This window comes from Channa argus, chromosome 7 (assembly GCF_033026475.1).
Source record: "Channa argus isolate prfri chromosome 7, Channa argus male v1.0, whole genome shotgun sequence".
Classification (NCBI taxonomy): Eukaryota; Metazoa; Chordata; class Actinopteri; order Anabantiformes; family Channidae; genus Channa; species Channa argus.
In genome coordinates this window covers 7,282,610-7,308,927 of record NC_090203.1, presented here as the reverse complement: position 1 = coordinate 7,308,927, position 26,318 = coordinate 7,282,610, and the positions used below count along the sequence as shown (strand labels likewise).

General features: G+C 36.8%; 1 protein-coding gene across 1 annotated transcript; it reads right to left on the bottom strand.

Moving 5' to 3' along the window:
- Window positions 1-954: 954 nt before the first annotated feature.
- On the bottom strand, window positions 955-12,412 carry ifnlr1 (interferon lambda receptor 1). Its single transcript, XM_067511430.1, has 7 exons — window positions 12,075-12,412; window positions 10,925-11,054; window positions 9,489-9,658; window positions 9,219-9,403; window positions 7,415-7,556; window positions 6,352-6,482; window positions 955-5,906 (listed from the first exon to the last, which is right to left on the bottom strand). Exons 1-7 carry the CDS (start codon window positions 12,121-12,123, stop codon window positions 5,037-5,039), a joined length of 1,677 nt encoding a protein of 558 aa, XP_067367531.1. The 5' UTR covers window positions 12,124-12,412; the 3' UTR covers window positions 955-5,036.
- Between the last annotated feature and the right edge of the window lie 13,906 nt (window positions 12,413-26,318).

The following is a 26,318-nucleotide window of genomic DNA, read 5'->3' as shown; positions in this document are numbered from 1 at the left end:
ATCTGGTAGCTGTTGCATGAAGTGCACAATAGGTATTAAATTAGGAATCCGCCCAAGGCTTGTATTAACCCTGGGAAAACGTTACATGGATGTAGGTGGTTACACTGTTTACCTCTTTGTATTGGACAGTTAAATGGGAGGATGACTTCCTCTTTTGGCTGTTTTGAAAAGAAAGGGAAAGGGGCTGTGCTTTAAATTATAGGTAAATACCCTGTCTGAATGCAAAACTGATCTGTCCATTTGAGATGATTTCAAATTAGATTCAAAGTTGGGTCATCGCTCTAAAAATTACCTTGTTGAACAGTGTCTGAAAGGCAAAATTCGCCCAATGGCCATCCAGTATGCTGAATGCCTGGAAAAAATCCTGCAACCTCTATTTTGCTGGTCCACTGGCCCACACATGCAAAGATGAAACTAAAACATCCATGTTAAGGTTTAATCCCAGCGTGTCTGTCTTACATTCTTGGTTACATTCTTTACCTTTAACAGTTGATGTGGGATTGCTAGTGGAAAAACATAATAATTCCTGTAGCTTTCCACCTTGCTAATTTTGCATGGTCCTAAACCACTGCATGATGGACATGAGTCACATAATGTCACTTTCATTGATTTTAAAAAATGAAATATACAGTAGGTCAAGCTGCCACAAGAGAATAATTCAACAACAACCGTGAGGTAATCGGAGAGTTAAAAACCCAACTCTGCTGCAGTTTTTATCAGCAGACATCTAAATTGTGGAATCCTCAGACGTCATATGCAGGCTAAATAAACTTAGCTTCTGTTCCACCAGCAGCAAACTGAGCGCACATCCCAACAATATGCAATTACTTGATTATTATTTCTGACATGACAAGTTAAAGATGATTTTATTTATTTTTTACCACATTTATTACAGAAAACATCACTCAGAGTGTTAAGTGTTAATTCTATTGATGAGTGAAAATGATTATACTGAGACAAAATATAGTGACATCTCTCATTATATTGGTTTGTTCTCCAATAGTTCTTCTTCTTTTCCTTTCGGCTGTTCCCTTTCAGGAGTTGCCACAATGAATCATCTGTCTCCATCTTACCCTATCCTCTGCATCCTCTTCTCTCTCACCAACTACCTTCATTTCCTAATTGATTTGCTGTGGAAGTCATGATTTGCATGTGTAATTCAGCATGTCGGATGTCCTACCTGACACAATTCCCAGCATTTTCCAGTTTTGGGGCTGTCAAAAGAAGATGCTGGCTTGTTCCCCCTTATGATTGCATTTTGTTCTCTTATAGCTCTAATGTGCAGCAATAGATATTTGAATAGTTTGATCCAATAAGGAATATTCAAAAGTAGTTTTTGGCCAATTGTGATGGCACTAGTTGGCATCAATGTCTCAGTAGGGGTACTATCTAAGACTCCAGTTAAGTTTGACTAAAGGTTACTAGAACAGTGCCCCACCTCCTGATATCTTGCACCTAACCAGAGCTCAGCACAGTCTCCTTTAGTGTCACAGCACTGGCGTCTCTTAGTACTAACATTTTTAATTTCAGTGGCTTCTAGTCTGATTCCTGTCCTGTATTTTTAACATGTCCATATGTATTCTTTTGATATATATACAGTATCACGTTGAATCACCAGTTGTTGCCCGCTTGGCTGTATACTTGTCACCATTGGTACAGGTGTTTTCTAGTATAACAAGATTAGTAAAAAAGATGCTAACTCGGTAGAGAAATCAGATTTCATAAGTAGTCTGGAAAATACTTAAAATGTATTGTAGTAACCTGATTACTGAAAATCTGCATATACAGACCTATTATAGATGCATGACTAAGATTTTGAACTGTATAGTGACGGATGTTGCTGCTTCCTGAATTTTTTCTTTTTTTGCATTTTGTCTCAGTGAGATTGCAGACAGCAAGACACAAACTGTCAAAATATCTTTGTATTTTAACAGTGCTGGAAAGTGACTTATTTAGACTTCTGCTGGCCACTTTGTGTTAGCTTCAGTCTGACTTTTCGTGGACTTTGATCACTTCTTTCATTCAGCCTTGCATTCCGCCGCTTGTCCTGTCTGCAGCCTTTTATCAGGTTGTAAATATGACTTTTAGAATCCTGGTTATTCATATACACAATAGAAATCAGTTTTATCCATAAGAAAGTTAGTTTGGAAAATACTTGTCCCTCCATGTTTCAGGAGAACTTGTTATTGGTGCTGTGCAAGCAGAGGGGTAAGTTTGTGCAGGTTGTTATGGAAGTGTACGGGAGGGTTATGGAACGCACCACGCAATATTGATATACGCTGTATTGTTTTGTCTTATACCTCTGTCGAAAATATATTGATATACCTTATAAAGTGGATATACCATCCAGCCACACCAGTAAACCTCTGAACCTGACACTGATTAATCATCGAATGCACTCACTCAGTGAAAATGGCAAGGCTGGTCTTCTGTTTTAAAGCGCTATGGATCGACTGTTTCCTATGACAATGAAGGGGGGGAAATTGATAAAAGGCAACTGTGTGCAAGCACTGTGTAGCAAATGTGGTTAAAGGTAGCTGCAATAATTCTAATGTAATGAACCATTTAGGTAGACCCAGTGTGCCCATTGATGGCACAGAGGGGAGAGAGTCAGGTAAGAAAGTTCAACTCCTTCTCCCTGCACATTTAAACAGCTTCTCTGTGCAGATTCAGACAAGCCAAAATAACTAGTATTTGGGGGTTTATTATAATAATAATAATCATAATCATAATCATAATAATATGCAGTCCTTGAACAACATTATAAGCTATTGATGACACATAAGCAACACAGTAATGAAAATAACAGCAATGAAAATAAATGCCAAATAAATTAAAATGTTGAAATTGGCAATGCTCTCCTCACTGCTTTACCTAAAAACATACCAAACTGCCCTAAAGAACAGGTGAACTTTGTAGACTGTTCCACCCCTAGACTGAACCACAAAATAAATCTTCTCTGGCCTTTACAAACAGCTTGGCAAAGAGGCTGTTTAGCTGTACTTTGGATCCTTTGTGCAATCTGACTTCTTTTATTACTGTGTCAAACATGTCTACATTATCAAGACTCACTGGCTTTTAAAAACAGAGCATCAAATGTGTTAAACAGATTCAGATTTACTGTTCCAATGTATATTATTATTCATCTCACTAGTAGACTGAGAGATGGTGTTAGAAACTTTTGCTGTACAGGACTAATTATCATCAAATTGAAGACAAAAGCAAAAGTCCGAGTACGAATCCATTCTCCAGAGTTGTATCACTTAATTGAGAAGTGATAGTCTTAATTTACAATGCACTGATAAGGAATGTTATAATAAAATACAATGAATTGTAATTTCTTGAGTGTTTTAATATCTTGGAAAACAACTCAACCTTGTAGAAAAACTTCAGTTTAAGTACAGAATAAAGTTACAACTTTATTTAGATTTATTTACATTAATTTAGATTTTTATTAACAATGCATATCTGTAATAAATCGGCTCATTTGTATTTGGCTGTACAACGTGTCCGTATGTGACTGGTGTCACACTCTTTCAACACCCCATCATTACTATTTAACAGCTGTACATAAAAGATAGTGTTCAGGTTATTAAAACCTTGCTGTTATCAGTGTGGCTTGGGTGACACCGTGAATCCACCTTCTAATATAGTTTTACATGCTCTGTTTCCTTCCCCGGAGAGAACGGCAAACAATAAGGAAAGAAAAAAATAAGTTCATGAACTTTGAGAATGGAAAAACAAGCATGTTTTTGTGATTTCATACATCAATGATAATACTGTAATATGCTGGAAAGCATAAAATAGGAATATATTAATTTGTAGTGATATTCAGTCATTTTAGCCCCGTTCAAAATAGCTTAAAACTAGACAATAGGAATTGGACGGTGAGTCTAAGGCTTTAAGCCACAATGCAATCAGATGTTTGATTGTCCACATTGTAATTTAAAGTAACCAGACTTGGTTTGTGTATTTAGGGTGTGCAATAAGTTCAAGTAATATGTTGTCATAGTGATGGCCCACAAATGCACAATGCTCACTTTGTGTTACTAGGGTTTGGTCTGAGATTACATTAATTTTCATTGTTTTCATTTTTTTCACAATTTTTCATTTTGTTAACTTGATGACAAAATGCTGTTGATTACCTTGTTGATACTAAACAAATTAGCACCTCTCCAGAGACACTGTATTTTTTTTGCCAAAACCACAGTCTTTCCCTAATCTTAACCAGTGTTTTTGTTGCCTAAAACTAACCACAGGCAGGGATGTGAATGGAAATCATGATCTGTGGAGTGACAGTTGGGCATTTTCTACACCTGCCATACACCTTAACCACCTCCTGCTGACTTCTGCTACTATAAATTCATTTAGCAATAGGGTTTCCTGTGTTCTCAGCCAGTGATTATGTTGCCACGAGAATCATTTAGTATTTGTATGTATTACAATTTTAGTAGACAGCTTTACGTTTTAGTGGTCACATGGGTAATAGTAAAAACTACCAGTGTGTATTTTTTTGTATTTTTGTTTTTTTGATTATGAAAACAAATGCAATTTAGTCCAAAACAGAATGTCATGACAGTGTAAAGACATCAGTGTTGCGATAAAAGATGTTATGATTATGACGCTACAGTTGCTAGATCCTGTATATGATACATGATGGCACAAGGCAGTTGTACATCTCCACCATAAATACATTTACACAATTAAGGAAGTTTCTGTCTGTAAAAACATGGGCAGTTTGTTTAACAATAACTTGACAGTGTAAACAAGGACTTTACAGCCTATTAGTACAGTAGTATAAACAATGGTTTCTTCCAATATAAACTGTTTTCAGTACTTATTGTTATGTGGATAAACATATTAAAATGGCACTGAATTTGCATGGCCAGATAGGTTTGTTACCTGTGACTTTAGTCTTGGATGAATCTTGATTATATTTTCACTTGAAAGAAAAGTCTCTCTCTGAAGCATTTGTTTTGATGTCTGCTTTCCCGTGTCCTTACCCACTGGATTTTCCTTCCCACTTTTGTAACTTCTCAAAGATAGTTTGTCCTTTTGTATATACAACTGTTATTTCCTCCAGCTTCAACAAGGATTTCAGACATCCAGTTTTGTTTGTAACCAGATTCAAATGCGGCTTCAGTGGCTGGTGTGTCCAGACATCCCTGGTGGAAATCAGGTACAGCTGTCAGAGATGGGGAATAAATAGTTGGTGTGTCTACAGTGGTATCATCACACCCAGAGTCTGACCACTCAGAGCTGTCAAAGCTCAGCAGCGATGCTAATGACGGCCCCGCCTTGGTGTCTATTAGGTCCGATAAAAGAGGTTTTCTTTCAGAGGTAAGAGGTGATGGTCCAGTATTTGTGCTGCTTTGCAACGGGGGAAAAAGCAAAGACAGCATTAGTTGTCCACTGGGATTGCGCTCTGTGTGCAACAACAAGGGCCTGCCTTGATCGCTCTCAGTAGCATCCAGATCATGAAGTGTGGCTGGTATTCGACTCATTTCGCCTTTATCCGAGGACTCTCTATGGGATGATGATGATGATGATGATGATGATGATGATGCTACATTACTACTGTTTGTATTTTTAGTAGTAACCTGCTGAAAATCTTTATTCTCTCTATTAATAACCACCACGCTGTAAATTTCAGACTGGGAGCTTGAGTCCAGGGTAATTGGGTTTGGACTATGTTCATCTGTGCCCACAGAGGAGCCAGTCCAAGCTTGCAGAGTAACGTCCTGGGGGGAATAACCTCCATTGGTAATCGAGAGCAAATTTGGCTTGACACTTGGCTGGATGGTAGCGTAAGATGTTTTGGTTGGAGTGCAGAGCTCTGGTTTGGAAATGCTGAGTTTCCTGTCTTGAGGCTGCAGTACTTTATTTAGGGTGCCAGTAGCCGTTACCTGTTTGAAAGAGAGACCCAGCAGAGTTAAATATGCTTATTTAAAATTTGAACAAGGTTTTTTTTTTTTTTTTTTTTTTTTTGGTAAAAGCTCTGCTGATGTATTTAAATTCAAAACATAAATTAACGCACTTTACACAACTGATACAATGGTCAAAGCCAGTAAAGATAAATGGAAAGGTTGGAAGAAAACCTTGTCTTTATCACCATCCACAGTATATTTGCCTTTTCAGGAAACACCATGAGTCACTGAACACTTTGACGTCACTAAAACAACGTCCACCACATTTCAGTGTGTTTAATTACATTGCGTTAGCTTTGCATAGACACACTGAACAGGTGTACAGTGATTGCTGTGCTGTAGGGCTTGATTTTCCAGTAAGGCAACATTTCCTTGTAGCAAAAACACACACACACCATGAACACTGAAGAAACTATAATCTTACCAATGATTGTGGCATGCTGTTTTGTTTTCCACCCTTGACATAGTTGTATGTATACAGAACCGACATGATGATTATGGCCGCCAGAAAAGCTGCACCGATTAGAAGCCATGGCACAAGCATCCTGTGATCAGCTGGAGGAGAAGATTAATGATGCCATTTACTCATTCAGGAAATGCAGCTTTAAAATCTGATTCCCTCAAGCAATTAAGAGTCTAAAAATTCCCACTATGACTCACAAGCTTAGGCATGTTCAAAGGGAGTAGCACAGTTGCATATTTGTGACGTACACTGTGTTACGGGATGCACCAGTGCATAGGTAGGACTTTGGGGAAGTGCTTGAAGGTTAAGTAAGAGGAACTTATCTCAACAGACATCTACACGGCAACCTATAGAAGTCAATATGTACTCTTGTTTTAGAAATGCAATACCTTTGGTGTTTAGAAAGTTGGAATTCCCTGGCTGCTTTTGTCTACATAAATTATTGTCAGCTTTAAGTAAACAATGATATAACCTAAGGTGAGAACATCATCTTTTCAAATAGACAGGGTAATCTAATCTCCCGTCTCATCTGTGTAACAACTATAGGACAGAGGCGACCGCCCGTGAGCTAACACATTTCTTTTGTCTTTTTTTAAAATGACACTTGGGTTCATTCTCAATTATTTTTAGTATATTCGGGAGTTATGGGTTCACAGTATATTCATTTTGGCCATTCCCAATATTTTTCTGAGGCTTGCCACAGATCAGACCGTAACTCTACAAAGGGACAGATTTTATTAGAAAATGTAATTTACATCAAACATTACTTCCAAGTGCATCAAGTGCAGTCACTTGATGAGATACGTTGTACACACCGTACCAACTTTCTTTGAATTGTTATAGATGGATACATATAGACTTATAGATATTATTTATTATTTTCTACATGATGCAACATGTTCATTGTGGCCTAAACATGAAACGGACACTATATGAAAAGATGGAATTTGTATGAAAGTTTGGCCATAACACATGGAGATAATCTTTTATTATCACCATGTCTTGTGGTCAGTATTTTTCTCACCTGGGACTGTGACACAAAAGGAGGCATTCTGGCTCTGTGAGCGACCAGACTCTGATAAGGGCACGTAGACCACATAGCCACAGTACAACGATAATTTGCTTTTTAAATCGATGACAAACTGGCCGGTTGTTTTTTTTTCTTCCTGTAGACAAAGTTGGTAATATAGATGAGAACTGATTAGATTTGGTCCATTCCAGTTTGCACAGACCAGATAAACAGCTTTCCCAGGCTGACCCACTACTGATTTTTTTCTTTTTTCTTTTTTTCTTTTTTTTTTTTTTGTGTTAGGGTTAGGTGTGTTTGGTCAATCAGAAGCCCATTTAACATCAGAACCGCTGTTCTAAATGTCTAAAGATAAAAACAAATGGGATGGGTATACATTATGTGTATCTAAGAGAGCAAAGAATCTTTTGACATTAGAACTATACCTGCATCTTAAAAATTATCTAGATAAAGACAATCAGTCTAAGTTACATCTGTATGCAGATGACACAATTGACTATACATATGCTCCCTTTGTAGCACAGAGATAAAAGAACTTCAGTCTGCACTTTATTACAAAGAGATTGGAAGGGTTTAAAATTGGTTTTAAATGCCCATAAAACAATTATTCAAACAATTTATCAAAAGCTTCATGAAAAATTAACCCAAAATGAATTTTGGGTTAAATTTGTATGTCTACTATCCTGGCCAGATCTCCGTTGCAAAAGATATTCCCAATCTTAAAGTGATTTCCTGGTTAAATAAATGTGTTTTTTTTCTTTCTTTCTTTTTTTTTTTAAATAAATAGATAAAGGTTATTAATGGTTGAATCTGACTGCATGGAGACATTAAAATTAATTGCTTAGTTCAGATATGCATTTTTAATCAATTTTTATTGTCTACCTTTAATATGTATGTCCAAACTTATATAATGACATCAAGGCATGTCAAGGCAACAGCTGTGACCAACGGTATTTTAGGCTATACAGTTATTGTTATTGTCTTGTCTGTTTTGAGATGAATGGCAATAGTCGGATGATAACCCAGAAGAGAAACCAGGTTTTCTATTGAAAAAATTGCACTGTAGTGTCCTGGTTACTGGAAATGTGTATATAGATTGTTTATTAAAAAATGGTGCACACATTTTACCTGACTATAAAGCTGTGGTGCACAGGTGACAAAAGATGCTGTGTCCTGACAATTTTTGGGCCCAATGCAAGTCTGAATAAAAAACCTCAGTAAAAAAAAGCGATTTTTTTAGACTTCTTTCAGTTTTGCTGTGTGCCCCTCCATGTTGCAGGAGAGCTTGAGTGAGTTGGGACATGCAGGCAGTAGAGGTGGGGTATTGCAGGGTGTTGTGGAGTGTAGGGGAGGCCAAAACATTAGAACCACCTCTTATAATGCACTTCAGTATGACTCCATTACCCACTTGGACCTCAATAATAAACACATAGTAGAATTATGACCTATCTGACAGTTTCAACCTAAAAACGGAGACATTTATAAACGTGCAATAAATAATTTATCTCGTCACACCCCAGAGAAGATTACTGTATGTGTATCATGAGGAGAAAGTGGGTTGTGTTCTGTAAAGTTTGGGGCCCTGTGATTCAGAATGTTTCAGCATTTGATTTGACTTTCAGCTAGCTAAAAACAGTTTAAAAATCATAAATTGTTAGGGTCAGGTGAATAAATATTGTTTCACACCCTAATAAATTGTGAAATCAACAGCATCAGAAAATGTTAAATGTAGCAGCTTTTAGTCAAAAAATTAAGACAAATGTGTAGTAGCTTACAGTATGTTAACCAAATGGAGACTTACCAATGCAGCTGACTTTGGTTCAGTGATCTTTAAGGTGTAAATAATTGCACCTTGATTGGGTCCTTTTGTGCTTCCATTGATAATGTCTGCAATGGAGACTCCATTTGGACCCAGGGGCAGAGTGACCTTAACATGCAGTAACAACACTGTTGTGCTTATAGACAACTTCGGTGGACCCAAAATAGCTACGAAGAAAGAAGAAGGAATAAGTGTTGTAACAGTATACATCTGTCTTGGAATAAATGTACAAATGAACATGGAGGTTCTTACTCTCTGCTAAAGGTTTAAACCTTAAGGATAATCCGTGGCTGCTGCCGTTTATGAGCACCAAAGCCTTGTATTGAATGTCATAAACTGAAGGAGTTTCTGCAGTCAGGTCACATGACAGAGCAGTAATGTTGTGACACTCCTCTTTTAGCTGGAACTTGTCCATAGTATCACTGTGCATCACACATAAGAGAAGTACATTGTGAAGAAAGAATCTGTGATACCGACGCCAATTACTGTAGTTACTTTCAGTACTGACTTCAGGACTGTAGGGACAGAGACAGAAAAGTTTCATACGAAAAATACTTCCTCTGTCCTCTTAAAGATTAACTTTATAAATGTGAACAGTCCTTTAAACAAAGACAACCTACGCTGAAGCTATTATGTGCAGGGCAAGGCTACAATAAAATAACTGAGACAAAGAATATTTTGATATGCAATATTCATATTTATGCATAATTAAAGATTCAGTATTTGAACACAAGAGGAATCACAACATTTGAGTATATAAGTATATAATTAATCAAGTAATTGTCTGATGGCCAATGTAGAAAGTCCCTCCAGATATTCCAGGTGACTATGGCTGAATGAAAAGTCAATAAGATAAGGGTGGCACTTGACATTTGTCTGGGATTCTACGTCATGAGTAATTAGACAATGTGGCATTTCCATTTTGTTAAAGCTGTTTTCTTGAGACAGAGTGGAAGAAAAAAGTAAAAAAATCTTCACTAGTAGTTAGATGGATCCAAGCAACTAGTGAGGTGCAGTTCAATAGCTGCATGCTGATTTTTGGGCAGTACCTTTTACTTTTCTATTGATATGTTGGGTAATGAAGGTAAAGCCACAAAGGCATCTTGTTATTGCCTTTTCACAAAAATACAAGGATACAGTTTTTATATGTTTCAGGATAAAGATGATTACTTTCTATGTTTTTAGGTTAGCAAATCCCAGACAAACATAAATTTAGGAGTAAACATAAAAAAATGTAAACTGTAGTCAGTGCTCTAGTATTTACGTGAAATGGATGCTGCCCTGTCCACGCAGTGTGGCTGATTTTTAAAAACGTTGTTGCAAGTGTGCTGTGGCAAATATACTTGTGGAAACAGACACATGATTATCTCATGCTAATAATGACTAATACAATGGATTGACTACGTGAACAAAACTGCCAGTGTGAGTTAGCTCTAGTGTTTCTCCAAACACTATATTCCTGCCATAGATACCCACAGACCAACTTGTAATCAAATTTATACTTCTCAACTGTTACACACTCATAAAATGTTCATTTGTAGTTTTGTTAACAAAAACACTGACTGGGACAGACCCGACTACGAATTTTGTCAGCCTACAAACATTTGTCCTGGTTTGAACGACCTAAGTATCTGAAAATAGGAGGCACAAATGTGCATAATGCCAATGCAAGTAAAACTGTGTCTTACCTCTTGTACCAGACGCTATAGAGTACCTTTTCCTCAGGAGTTGCAGTTTTCACAGGGTCCCAGTGGAGTATGTTGTTAAAGTTCTTCGAGACAAAATATACTCTAGCATTGCAATTCAGAGCAAGACAAGCTGAAAGGGGGAAAAGGGGGAAAAATGTTGGTGTAAATCATTGTATGGCTCATACTAATAAATATAAATTGTCAGATGGTGTGGTATGCTGGCTTTTAACCTATAATTATTATATGCTATTGAATCTTTTTGTAAAAGTGCAAGTGAGGACACCATTGTGTATTGTAACTAGAGCTGTACGCAACTGAATACACCAGTTACAGCTCACCTTTACCTATTTTGCAGCCCAGTCACAGAATATACAGTACTGATTGTTCAAGCTCCAGCATCCTCTCTTAGCCTATTTCTCCCATATATGAAGTCCTGGGAGATTTTGCACTGAAAGCTCACACTAATTTTTTACCCTGTAGCTGTTGAGGCCTGAGCAACGCAGCTCACATACACTAGATGCCAGACTGCAGGGAGATTATGCAACTTAGACTTTGTTTCTACTGGTGCCAGTAACTCTGAACTGTGCTTTGTTCATTATTTTGTACCAATCACAAAGTATCTTTGACACAAGGAAATATCTGCTGTGTTCTCAGCTGACATAGAGAAAAGTGATACGAAACTCAATCCTTTAGTGTAATCAGTACAGTATGTGTGTTAGAGCAAGAGCAATCCATACACTGCCCATATTCAGTATATGTCAAACATAAACTCATAGCTAGAGGTTTATCATGTCTGACGTTATTACTGTTTAAATTTTAGACATGTAGTTCCTGGAAGATGTGAAAGACACATGGGATAATATTAAGTAATGCTTTTAAAATGTGCGTGTTTCTAAAATGTACAATGATGCAGGTGATACTTCAATCAAACTTTAAAACTAAATAGCGTTTTCTATTGTTCTGTAAGTCCTAATTGTGTTGCTGAAGAGCTTTTCAAATGAGCGGGAATCGCACACTGTCAAATTTGTGTTTTTGAAGTATTGGTTTGAGGTTGTTTATTTCCCCAACAACTACTTGGAAGAAAAATTGTTTGTTAAATGTTTAAAATCTCTAAATCAAATGTGAGTTATATTAGCTCTCCTGTACTCACCATAACAGACCAGCAGGAGGAGGCTGACCCTCATAGACCACATCTTCATCAGCTATGTCGGCAACAAAAAAAAACACCTAATCCAACTTGGTATTTTACCAAGTCCTACTCTGAATTAGCTGCTACTCCGTAGTGATTTAAAGCGCCATGAAATAAAAACACTAAACTAACAAAACCATCTACACTCCCTAATCTCCACAATCCTCGCAAATAAAACCAGAATTGGTATCAAAAAGGCAATAAAATGTTAACGGTGTATTGGATGTCGGTGCATTTTCCTCTCTCCGCTTCTCAACCATCTCTACTGCTCCTGAGAAAGGAGTGGCTTTACTCAGGTGTGCAGGTGTACTTTGGTTTATGTTATCACTTTGTTCCTGTTTTTCTGCTACTGACGTTACGCCCACTCGCATTCTCTTTCTCAACTCTCTACTTCCCCTTTCCTCCCTCCTTTTTTTCCCATCTTGAGTCTCTCTCTCTTGCTCTCTCTCTGTTCTTGTCTTTCAGGTTTTTGTGGTGTCTCACGTTCACTGGAAACTTTAAGCTGCTATAGACAGAATCTAAAAGGACATTGTCATACACACTTGATGCACCCTTCAGTTGTGCATCTGTTTTACAGTATATTAGCAGGACAATGAACAAACAAACAACCTTAATAATGAATAAATGTATGAACAGATATTTAATTTCTGTCCCTATTGCTGTAATTACAACATTAGAACAGGGATTCAAACAAGCTGGGACAAACATTTGCTGGTAGATAAGAGGATAGGACACAATAGGATGGCAGAGCTAGGTAAAGTAATTTATTCTTAGAATCTGATTTCCATAGTGAAAAGGTATCTTATCTGTCAAGCTTTCATGCCTCCAAATCTTAATTTGTTATGTTTTATTAGTGACCAGTGTTGGAACACACAGACATACATTTTTTATTTTTGATAAATTCATGATAAGCTCAGCCTCTTATTTGTGTGAGTGAGTTAATAGACCTGTACAATTGAGGGATTGACATGCAAGAGGCTTTTAAGACATTTTTTTGTGTTTTTCATTGTTTGTGAACTAATGCTAACTTCATGGACATTGCCTGTATAACATGCATAGGTTACTCTTCTTATGGCAGTTACCAAACAGCTTCAGGGTCATTACCACCAGTTTCTACTGGGTAAGGCTGATTTGCATGTAGTGTAGCCTTGGAAAATCAGGGTAGATTAGTATCAGATTTTTAAGCAGGGCAACAGAAATAGTATAAAAACAAGACTGCGCAAATCCTCTATGCACTTGAGATGTTCATTTTTACATTAATTACCTAGAACCGTGAATGAGGCCTCTCATATGTCCATAAATCATGCAGCATAATAAGCCCAAAATGTACAGAGAGTCATGAAGAAACATTCTTACTAACAAGAACAATGAGGACTTTACCTATTTGATTATGAATTTATTTATAAATGAGAGGAATATTCATATTATTTAGATTCAAACAAACTAAAGTGCCTAAAGCTTTAGCACGGTAATGCATATGCATAAATGAATGTCTTAAATCTAATCTAGGAAAGGGACCCCTACAATAACAGCATGAATTGGGCCTATGTTTTTAAATGGGTAAATGTCCATTCTAGATTTCTGGCACCAGAACACCCAGTGTAATTGGGATGCAGGTATTATTGGTGTCATTAGATACGCCTGTGTAACGTGTAAACTCTCACATCTGTGAGAAATATCTATTATGGGAACAGATATGTTGTTTAAAGGAATTAATTGGATTTTCTTGTTGATGGAGTGAGCCAATTTAATATGATATTTGCCACATAATGCTTATTTGGCTTTTTGTTCAATAAACAACCTTAAAACTGTTCAAATAATATTTAACACATCTTTAAGAGCAGATCTGTGTGGTGAATGTGTGTTTCGTAGCACTGAGCAGCTACAGGTGTGGTTGGCAGACCTTGATTTACTTTAGACTCCTACCATCTTACTAGTTTCATGTCTGCTGAAGAAGTTAAACATGAAGGTTGATGAATAATTGGCAACAAAATGGTAAATTGGTTTTAAAACAGAATACTGTAACTCCTGTGGGTTAACGGACTGTTATTCAAATATTTTGCTCATCTTTAGCTTCATAGTAACAAGATCGTAACACTAATTGCATACTTCTGTTGCACAGAATAAATCAAATTGACCAAAACAGCAGGTTCACAAACATTAAATTTGGGGGAATTAAAATTTAAGATGCTCTTTTTGCCCTTTGTTAGTCTGGGTTTGTGAAATATTTTTGAAAGCAATACTTACATCATTTTACTCGACCTACTGTATAATGCTTGTCCCTTTCCTGCTTTAGTGCAATTAGATAAATTGCATTTTGTGGTGGCAGCTAACTTAGGGCAGCAGTTAGCTCATAAATTATACATGCACTTGGAATCTGTTCATTTGTAAAATCAGGGCTTGGAGAAATGAGTGTGATTGTTTGGTTTTCTCTTCCATTTATTTTAGCGTCTTGCTGCATTCCTAATTGCTCTGAGAAAAGCGCATTTATCAGAGTACACCAGCAGATTCTGTTAATAGTAATCCCCCCTTTGGTACATTTAGACAGATTCCTCCATATTGCAACCTTACTGGGTCTCTTGCAAAAGTCGGTAACTCCCCAAGATACTCCAAATGTTGTATTTGCAAAATGCAAAAAGGTTTTCTCAATTAAAGAGTCTTGCTCACATTTTTGTCATTGAACATACTGCGTGGAAAGTGTCTATAGTTATTCCTTTATTTACAGTTTGGAGCTTTCTTTTGTTAAATGTCTTAAATGCTATTAATATGTAACATTTATTTATATATAACCTAAATAATTCCTTCATCCACAATGACTAAATCAGCAGATTTCTATGCGTTCTTATTTTGCTATGTGAATAAGAGACCAGAAATTTGACTATGATTTTCCTGAATTCTACAGTTATTCATTACTAAGCTTTATAGAAAAGTGGCCAAAGATGATGCCGAAAACTTCATGATATTTAAATATGATGGTGTTTTTGGCAGATGTGATGAATCTTATCACAGGCAGATTTTCATGTCATGTTGTTCCACCAAAGCAAAGACAATTTACTGACTTCTAATCTGGTTAAAATCTTTATTGACTTCTTTCTTTTCCTAATATTGCACGTACTGATCTTTGTGTACACAATCTGTCATGAGGTGTCTGTTTTAAGTGGATTATGGTCAGCAACGCCTTATTATAGACAACATCCTGGCAGTGATTTGCTTTGATGATTTTAATTAGATTGTTGTTTGACTACTGTCTTATAACCACAGTGATTACAATATGCCACCTGGCTGTGAAATGTTAAAAAGCCCTGCCTCCTTTATGAACCTTCTAAAGTGATCAATCTAGCTTCAAATAGAGATATTTTTGTCAGAAGATACTGACATGATATGCTTCGAATATATAAACATGTGAGAGCGCTGTTGGACAATAAAAATGGAATATATCTTATCTAGTAGAGCATTATTTCATGTTTTCTGCATTTCAAAGTAGGCCTGGTTGGGCTCCGCCAATTTGGAAATGAGTGATCCGACATTTTCCGAGGTTTCTCAGTTTTACATTCATGAATACAACAGTGAGGCTTTTGTTTGTAATAATGACTCGAAGCATCTTCAGTGATGATAAAATGGCACAAAGTACACAAGACTGACCACAACCTGGTAAAAAGAACATGCAAACATTATGAATTGCTCTTGTTTGGGGCAAAACGAAATGTATAATTTTGTTTCATTAGGTGCTTATTCAGTGCTACACTGACTTGCAATTTTCACCTGCCTGTGGCCAGTGGGTCATTGGGGGGTTAAGCAGATTAAAAACACTACATCATGTTATTTTCAGATAGTTAGAAAAATTAACAGCTGTTTATTTTAACGAACAGCCTCTAGCCAAATGTTCTCTCACTATGAATTCTCAGTTTTTAAAGCTTTCCAATCCCCTTGGGTTGCATACGAAAACATCATCAATTAAATCTGTCTTTTGCTAGAGTTGGACACAGTGCCAGTATGGCACCTTTTCACATTGACTTTCAGTGAATCTATAATGTGAGAACCTTTCCTTTGCCCCCCTTGTTGCCAAATTAATTCACAGTGGAGGCATCTCTGAGTTGAGGAGAGGCTTTGATGTGGTTGGACACAAACTGAGGAGATGTGATGTACTTCTGAAGGCTCTTGCACTTCAAGAACTTCATCAATGAATCATCCTTTGCGCTGTCACAGCAGATCAAATGTACCTTGCATCTCTCACCTCGCCAGCCGGTTTGAGTCACAAAGAGTGTGCAAAACCTTTGATCTAATTTAGGTTGAACTGGGTAGATTCTCGCTCTGGATCAGCTGTCAGGGTGTGGAGATCCCCATGAAATTGATTTCCATTTGAAATCTGGTGCAGCAGTAGCATGTTGCAGAATCCCTTCTAATCTGTCTTTACAATTCATGTTTAATTTTAGAGCAGTTTAAATTTCTGTAGAACATATGTTTCTATCCAGTTTCGTTGTCTAGAAAATTAAACAGACAAGGGGGTGGAAATGAATTGGTCAGCAAAAGAAGAAAAATATAAGATTAAAAACAGTAGAAATTGAAACCAAACAATGTTAGCAGTTGTAAGCAATAACTATGATAAGTGATATCCAGTTAATTGTTTTACCAACCAACTGCTTTTGTGTTGTTTTTTGTGTCTTCCTTGTTTGAGTGTAACACATTTGCAGCAACAATTTGTTGTTGTAATTTACCATTTTATTAGTAGTTCTGTTTCAGGAAAGCTTAATGAATAGCATGATAATACAGTTTACTGTGTTTTTTGTTTTGTCCAGATAAGTGCAGCATAAACATTTTGTACCTCATATCCCTACTTGCCAGAGGGTTTATTTGGAGGGGAATTAAATCTTAAAACCCCTCATTGCCATCTCCACCACAGACTGCAATTACCTCCCTCTGCTGTACCTGCTGAAATCCTAAAGTGAAATTAATAGAAGCCAGTGGTGAAATATAACATAAACATTGCTGTAGAAGTTCACACGTCACAAAAGCTGCAATAAATGTTAAATCGTCTGCACTTATAGCATTTTCTACATTACTGGGGCTCTACAGTGTTGCTTCTCATTCACCCATTTACTTAAACACTCTCACTGTTTCTCTCTGTCTCTCTCTCTCTCACTCACTCACTCACACACACACACACACACACACACACACACACACACACACACACACACACACACACACTGAGTGCCATGCAAGGCACTAGCCTGAACAAACAGGATCATGCTGTAGCGGTCTTGATGATCTGCATTTTAGTTTGTGTTTCACCACCCAATATTATTTTATTAATATAAGCACATAATATTTCTGAGACAACATATTGTCCAACTAAAGTAGATATTGTTGCCAGTCTAATGCTGTGTTCATTTGAGTATGTTTATTCTTTTATGGCTACTTTAAAGATGGAGATCAGATGGAAAAAAACACTTTTATATTTTTATAAGCTTGTAAAATGCAATAGTGTTAAACCATATTAAAACACAATTTTTTTAACCTTTTTACTTGTGGTTGCTTGGTTGGGACCTGGTGTCACATTTCAGATGCCTGAGGAGTTCCTTTTAGAATGATTTCCTCTCTAACACTAATATTATTTATTTAATGTCTCCAACTTGATATCCTGTGACTTACCATCTACAGCTACAACAGTTTTTTTATATGCAGTATAAAATGGCGAAAATGGCTTCATCTTGACTTCTTTCAGCAATAAATTGTTTAATTGTAGTTATACATGAATGCATTACTTTTAGCAGTAATGGCAATGATTTAATTATAAACCTCAAGAAGCTTTTAATTTTGACCCTTTTATTTATTCTGTGCGTAGTATTTTGGTACTGTTTTATAAATGGTATTCTGAATGCAGAACTATAACTTTTAATCATACAGTATCTGTTACATGGATGTATTGGTACCTTTTTATTTGAGTTAAAGATTGTACTTCTTCACCATCTTGAATCTGAGTGCACTGCCAGGCTGATTGGTAGGAGACTAGTCGACAAACAGAGGAGCAGCCAGACATGCTGCTTTACACATGTAGAATGAAAAGAAGATTAAAAAATATTGTTCTAAAGACCTGTTCAAAACCAGACTAGCTGCCGCATACCCCTCTTTAAAACACAGCCTATTTAAATTAAGGTAATAATGCTTGACAGCATGCATATTGATATACTGAAAGCACACCAGGGACTACACAGCCAGCGCCATTACAAACAAAATTAAACAAAGTGATTCTTTCTGCTTCTGCTTTAATGGGCATTTAAAAACATAAAGTTCCTACAGTGTTCATGGCTCATTGGGCACATGTGACAGACAAATCTAAACAATTTAATGAACCACAACCGAGCAGTCAGAAGGTAATTATTTACCAACAAGCATAGTAGAAAATAGATTGATTGTTCTGAGCAACATGCCCACTAATGGCCACAAAATGGTGCTGTGAGATGTGGCCTTTTCATAAATTAATGAGGAATGATTTTTATTTTTTAAATGTAAAATTCATCTACAATTTGTCTTGAGGCTAAGACCCTTTGTTTGATCAGTAATGTTATTTGTGTAGTGCATACCTGGCCTTATGCCATGGCATTATCCAAACCCATCAATTAACACCAGATCATTATACTTTTAGCAGGAGGTGGAGGTATTTGTGAATACGTTGAATCTTAAGGGTCAAACTGACGAATGGAACTGGAAAAATAGCTGGATGAGGAAGGAATGCATAGATGAAATGTATTAGCTGCTTTACACTGCAAGCACAGAATATGTTCTGCCTTTCACAGATCCTTATTGTAATGGACAATTGTGGGATTAATTCCTGAGATCTTCATATGAATTATCCGATCTGTAAAATAAAAAAATCATACCTCTCTGATTACCAGCACTCATCAAAGAGAGTGTCTGACAGTCTGACACAGGCTCTGCAATTAATTAGAACCAATGGATTAAATTGAGTCATTGTTAAAACCAGGCATAATCAAGTTTAGATGTCTAAAATAATAACACTTTTTTTTTTTTTTCATTGGCAAGTCCTCTTGAAAGAATGGTTTCACTATATTTGAAAGCGTTCGAGGCCTTTAAACTTGTTTGGGTGTTATAATTAGGATGTCTCACACATACAGGAGTCACTATTTGTTCATTGGCATATCTTGAGAACCACATGTTTTTCTAGCAATGATTCACTCTTGCAAAATGTTGTTAAACTGGTTTCACAGGGGGTCAGAGAAGAAATGGGCTCAAGCCCAATGGGCTAAAGCTTTAGTGGATACATTTATGCTGGATAAAAAAAAATAAAACATTTTTCCGGCTACCAAGGCATTTAGCGGTGAAGGATTTACAGTATTTCTACCCCTGCACTGCGACTGGGCTATCAACATCCCCAGTCCATTCAGTCACAAGGTAAAATTATTTGATAGTGGTTAGAATTCTCAAATTTACTCCCCAAGTCCTATGTATGTCCAACCTTTTTAAAGCCATTGTGTGTAAAAGAAGTGTGTAACATTGCACCCCAGACTTCAGGTCAGACTGCATGTTTGGTCATTAACAGACACAGGGAGGCAGAGATAATGTCTGGAATGTTAGAATAATAGAAATAATATGTTATTATTCCTTTGTGTAGGGTTGATTGCCAATGAAGGGTGAGAAGTTGAGCTGAAAAGTGAGTGCACTAGTGACGACTGGTGGGCAGGTGAAGAATAGCAGGCCCAAAACAAGTGATCAAGTTAGGATTGCAGTGGAGGAACAAGAAGATAATTCAATATCTGTCTCCTGGATAACCTGTCCTTTTAATTCAATTCAGTTCAATTCAAATCAACTTTATTTATATAGCGCACATTAACAACAAAGTCATCTCAAGGCACTTTGAAGAATAAAGTCAAGACTATAAATAGTCTAAATAGCACTTTGAGTACATGGAAGTTAATCCATAGAAGCCAAATATGCACGACTGTCTGACTTTTTCAATATGTTTGGCTCCAGATTCTTCCTGCAAACGTATTATTATACCTTAATGTTGCAATGACACCCTCCCATTGTGACACATGTTTTAGTGATTTGATTTGCAGTGCATAATTATCAAAGGGATTTATATCAAGTTGTACAAATATGATTTGGATAACTTAAAATGTATGTTGCTTAGCAAATATGGTGTGATGTGGAGCCATAGTGGAGCTCAACACACATTTCCCTCACCATTGTTGTATGATCATATACTGCAAGTTGAGGAAGAAATTAATAAGCATGTTTTGGAACACTGATTTTGCATGCACCCTACTTCCTCCTATTACATTGTTCAGGGAACCACAACCCAGTTTACATTCTTGTTTACATTTATGCCCAAGTGAAACATGAGTAATGAAAAATATCTCATTGTTTTACAAAAAAACAGTGTTCACACACTATACAATAAAAGAGGAAACTCAGTTGATGATACTAGAGCAGGAATCAGGACAAATGTTTTGGTCCAAGTGTGTGGTGGCTGAATTTGTCCTGAGTCTGACAAGCGTATTGTATTTCATGTCTAAACATGAACTGAATTTGAGGCAGTTGAGTTTGTGCAGTGTTTTTTTTCTTGTACAGGCACTAAACAAAAGCAATTCATCATTTTAGGTTTTAATAGCACTTTAAATTAGTATAAAAATACATGGATTCATAGAGTCTATATAGCTCTGTTTACAATTACACCTGTTTATAGAAACCAATGTGGCTAAACCTAACATGAACCTGAACATTATTTCTAAATTTCTTTCCAAACCGTTGGGTCCTGTTGGGTCCTGTTGGGCTCACTTAGGTTATCCAACCTGTGGATGATACAGCTGACTGACATAGTGGATTCTGCTGTTATCTTGTTCAGTGTGTGCTCAGTCAACCCTGTCTACTCAAATTAACATTCCTTTGCAGCTCGATAGTTTTTTTTTTTTTAGTTTTTTTTCGGGGGGGGGTTGTTTTATTTGTTTTATAAGGGAATTGTGTTGTGATGCAAATTATTTCTATGAATGGTTAAAGTACTACATTAGGAAAGGAAAAAATTGTAAGGAACTAGATGACTCTAGCTAGAATCCCGAGTCCTGTCAATGTTAAGGTTTGGATATTATGGTCAAAAAGAAGTGGGTTGTTTGGGAACAAACCTCAATATGTAAATATCAGAAGTAGTGAAGTTTTAACTGCATTTAAACAAAATCATATTTGCAGTGACACCTTTGATGCACAGAAACAATATTTTTAGGAGACGGGGCTGAATTGTTCCCAGACAGAAGGAGTTTGGTTTACTAAGCCCAAACCTGTTTTCTCATTGTAAATTGCTCTGACTCAGCTAAATATAAATATACTGTAAACCTAATGCCAGAGTCTATGTTAGAGCCAACTCTAATGTGCTGAGGCCTTGAGTAAATCATCGATTAGAGTAGAGACAGCCAATATTCAGCAAACTTAGCTGTGAGGGTTTCAATGCCAGAACTGCCATTTTTAACTCAACATTAGTGAGTGATGTGGCTCTGCAGCAGCCACCTTGGAGATCTAAGGATGATACAGGCTAGTGACAGAGTTTACTACAGGCCCCATGTGTCATCCTGGGTTGACAGCCATTATCGGTCATTCTTCCCAGGAAAGAAGGCATATTGGACATTTCATGCGAGGATAAAAGACAGAATACATCATAACAGAATAATGTGGGAATTAATGCAAGTTCCCTCTTGGCTTCTCTAAGGATTCACAAATCAAAATGTGACAATTCAGCAACACAAACCAGCCCCTAGTTTGTATCCTGTGGGATATTTTACTGATCTGTGCTTCACCTTGGGAATTGAATTATAAAGGAGTCATAAATGTGCCCTTCAAAAAGGAATAAAGTGTCGTCCAAGGCTCAAGTCCATTTATACCAGTTATTGCTTTTTCAGAAAGTACTATGGATTAACATGGTTGACTTGTTTTTTCTTTCGTAGAAGTCAGTGTTGTCTGTTGCTATATTTCTGGCTATTTGTCTGGTTTTGCAGTGCACATAGACATATTTCATCTGTCAGGGCTTTAAATAATGGTCTGGCCCCCATTTTATGACCATGAAGTGCATGTCTTTTAATTACAGTGCTTCTGAGCAAAGAATTCAGCAAAGAAAAATGGGAACTTTGGTAATGGTAGTAGTAATCAACACCATCCAATCCTGTCTCAGAAAAATGACTCTGGGATTACAATCTGATGCAACATGCTTTGTGTGAATTAAGCGCCACGTTTAAAAAGTCTTAAAAAGGTGTTGGGGTGAATAAGCACGCAAGTCAGAAAAAGAGAGAGCTGAGAGACTGATAAGGAAACAGAAGCATCTGATTACTGATTATAAGTAGTTATCCTGCCGTTTCCTTTCCTTTAAAATCTGCTTTGCCTTCCTGTTGATTTTTGTGTAAATTATGTACAGTACAGTGTACAGGTAGGAGAAAAACAAATACTGTAGGTTAGTGGTTTATTAGAAAAAGTAGTAGAGAGAGTTGTTAGTGTTTGGTGTAAGAAGAACAGATATACAACCACCTGTCTATGAAGCAGTGTCAGTTTTCTGGCATTTTGGTGATTTTGTGCGAACGTCCCCCATGTTTATGATGTTGTTTACAACTGTGTACACATCATACTTCTCAGTTAGAATTTGATATTGTTCCTGTTACATCGGAGCTGTTCCCTTATTGTGGTTCTTTAATCCCATGGATCAAGACCTTCTTTAGTTTTTATCAGCTCATGTTTTATTCTTGAAATTCTCTTTAAAATTAAGTACAGTGCATTTAATTAATCAACAGTTTTACTATTGCTATTCATTAAGCTGGAAAAAGAATTGCATGGTCTGCACACAATACACTAGTCCCTTTTTCTGATATGAACCGAACTATAAACAAATTGAGACATTTTCAACCTTTCAGTCATATTATACAGACCTCTCTACAGTTTACTACAGCTCATTTTCCCATGTTTTAATGTGCATTTTAATGTGCATTTACAATAAAGAATTACAGATGAATGCCCTGATTCTGTTAACCTTTGAGTTTTGCTAGATTTTTGCTCTAGATTTAAAAGAAGAATTTATTCGTACTTGTGCGACATTTTCTTTCACCAATTTAGTAAAATAAGAACTGGGGCAGCAGTGGCTCAGTTGGTAGATTGGCCTCCTACTGACCTTAGGGTCGGAGGTTCGTGCCCCGCTCTTCCCGACCCCCAATAGTCCATCCCCAGACGTGCAGTGCCAGTCCCAAGCCAGATAAAAATTGGGGAAGTTCGTGTTAGGAAGGACATCCAGTGTAAAAACTGTGCCAAATCAACATGCGGACAAATGATCCACTGTGGTGACCCTGAACTCATGGGACAAGCCGAAAGGACAAAAAAAACAACAACAAAAAACTTTACTATAAATTACTGAAATAGAACTTCTATCATAGTTGTCCCTTTTCTATTTCCCAGCTTTGCAACAGTTCCACCACTGTGACTAAAACTAATTGTAAAACACTAAGGTTCAACCGTGCAGCACAGAAGTTTTACTCACAGTGCTTTATGATGGTGGGTAGTTTGAGTCTGCTCAACAACTAGCAGGTTTTCGCATCAGGCATCACATCATGACACAGGCTAGACAGTCTGTGGTTTGTTTCGTTCCTTCAATTACACCTTGTTAGCCTCCATTTCAACATTTTGCTTTTATGAAGTGAGCCTGCATGTCCTTGTCCACAGATCACCGTATTCTCAATTAAACTGCACTCAGTAAGCTGCTCAGCAACAGGATTATTCTGCATGGTAGTGACATTTTGTGTGTGCCTATGCTCCCATGGGTTTCTCTCACATTTAGAAAGCTGCTTACCCATTCTGACAGCATGGGAGACTTTAAGCCAAACCACATAACATCACTCTTCAAAATCAGTCAACGTTGAAATGAAATTAAACAAAAGATACAAAAGAACACCAAAAGTTCCAACTGGGTGGTGGTGAGAGTAGATTGTTATATGAAAGAAGTTTAATTTCTGAACCAGCAAAGGGCGTCACTTCATTGGATTCAGAAACAGGCAGACGGAGGGAATGATTTGAACAAATGAAACCAATTATCATTCTTAATCAAATTTTTTATAAATACATTTAACTTAATGCAAAGTAACATTTGAAATGTTTTTTTTTTTTATGCAAAGAAAATTAGCTTTACACTTAACCTCTTGATGATTTAGAAGGGGAATAATAAGGCATGTTGTGGTCACTATAGGTTGTTTTAAAATCTTAATGATTTCTCAAAGATATCTCCTTTAATTTGTGGAGCAATTTTTCTGACACTATATCTTAATTAGACATCACATTACAGGAAAGACGCATAATGAGGGAAAAGGCATTTTGTCCAGCCATCCGTTATCTGAACCACTTATCCTTAAAGGGTCGCAGCGGTGCTGGTGTCTGGCTCAGCTGTCAGAAATTTTAGAAAAAGTCTGGCATTGTCTCTCTTACTTTTATTTTATTTTATTCTTTCCCCACTCTATGAACCTTTAGGGGATTACATTGTTGCAAAAACCATGTCAGCAAGTAAGGACATCTAGAGACATTAAAGTAATTGAATCTTAATGAGGTACAAAACTTTAGTAAAAAATTTTTACTTGGCACTACCATACAGCAGAGTTATCTTCTGATCCATCACAAAATGTTACAGACCCCCAAGATGATTGGAAAAACTGATTTGCAAAAACTGCACTTTATAACATCAGCACACAGAGGGTTGTGCCTTATTGCATGGAGTTAACTCAAAAAACTAAAGCTTTTCATTGCATCATGATTGAAAGCCTCACAGTTCTGTCTGCACAGCACTGTAAATTCTTTGTGCTTATGTTGGACTTCAGATTTTCCATCTTGTTTGTGAAGTGCCTGAATAGGCAGGAAAACAGCCTGGACAGTTAGACATCCATTTGTAACCAGAATCTAGAAGAAAATACAGAGTAAAACATACTTATGGTTCAAAGCAACACTGGTTTAAATCCATGACTCCCTTACTGTTATGGGGACTATAATTTTTGCCCAATTGCAGCTGTGATGAATATGGGACTTATTTATATTATTTATCTATTCAATAGATCTGTTATTACCTATTAGAGCACTGTGGTTGTGAAAGTTTAATCTATTAATCAAAGGTGACAATTAATCCATCTCCACCATGAGAAATATGTTTCCTTTGAGAATATCTCATATGTTACTTTGGTCCATAAATACATAGCTAATGTCAGAGTCTTTCTTGGTGCTTAATAAGTTTTCACTGCTGTTGCTCTGGTATAACATGCATGAGTATTTTACAGCAAAGTTGGCTGATAATGGCCTTCACATAGTGTATTGAAATGATTCAATTCACAGTACTTTGAATACTTTTTACTTCCCATTTTAAAAATAAGACATTGGCTTAATCTGCTACAGTAGATTGTCAGTGTTGGAATATTATTTCAAAGTGGGTCAGTTTGTTTCAGAATAATTAACTCTTCTTTAATAATGAAAGATGATATAATTGTAGCTAATTATTGATTATCTGCCATTCAGTGAGGTCACTTTGGCAGTGTTTCTAAAGAAAATCTGGTAGATTTGAATGAATAGAAATATTTGATTTTGAAACTACTTCAGTGAATACCAATTACTTTCATAAATGTAAAATAAAAAATTTGAGTGAGTAAAGTGTAGCACAACCTGAAATACAGGGTCAATCGGTTCATCAATTTTTTATTTTTTTTTCCCCCACCACATTATCATCTATCTGCTCATCCTGTTCACGGTCGCGGGTGCCTGGAGTCTATCCCTGCTGTCATTTCAGGAGAGGCGGGGTACACCCAGGACAGGTCTCTAGTCTATCTTAGGGCCAGCACAGAGAGACATATGCAAATTAACAACCATTTACACTCGCATTTACATCATCTGACCATTTAGATCCACCAGTTAACATAACATGCATGTCTTTGGACTCTTGGAGGAAGGGAGAACATTCAAACTCCACACAAAAGCTTCAGCTGGCAGGTAGATTCGAGCTGGGGAGCTTCTAGGTGTGAGACAGCAGTACAAACCACTCCACCACTGAACTGGCAGCCACAACTCAATATAGTAAATTTAATCTTAATGTTATTGTGCTTACTTTTTGGTTATTTCAATGGAAGTGCCGATAGAAATTGACAAGACCAGACATGTCTGACAAGTATTTGTACCACAAATTAAACTTATTGA

What these genes read in the sequence shown, in the direction of transcription:
- ifnlr1 (XM_067511430.1), bottom strand. Translation starts at nt 12,123, where the DNA reads ATGAAGATGTGGTCTATGAGGGTCAGCCTCCTCCTGCTGGTCTGTTAT. An exon ending in CCTCCTGCTGGTCTGTTATG is followed by an intron (nt 11,055 to 12,074) that starts GTGAGTACAGGA and finishes TCCCCCTTTCAG; the next exon opens with CTTGTCTTGCTCTGAATTGC. An exon ending in AACCAAAGTCAGCTGCATTG is followed by an intron (nt 7,557 to 9,218) that starts GTAAGTCTCCAT and finishes CTTTGTCTACAG; the next exon opens with GAAGAAAAAAAAACAACCGG.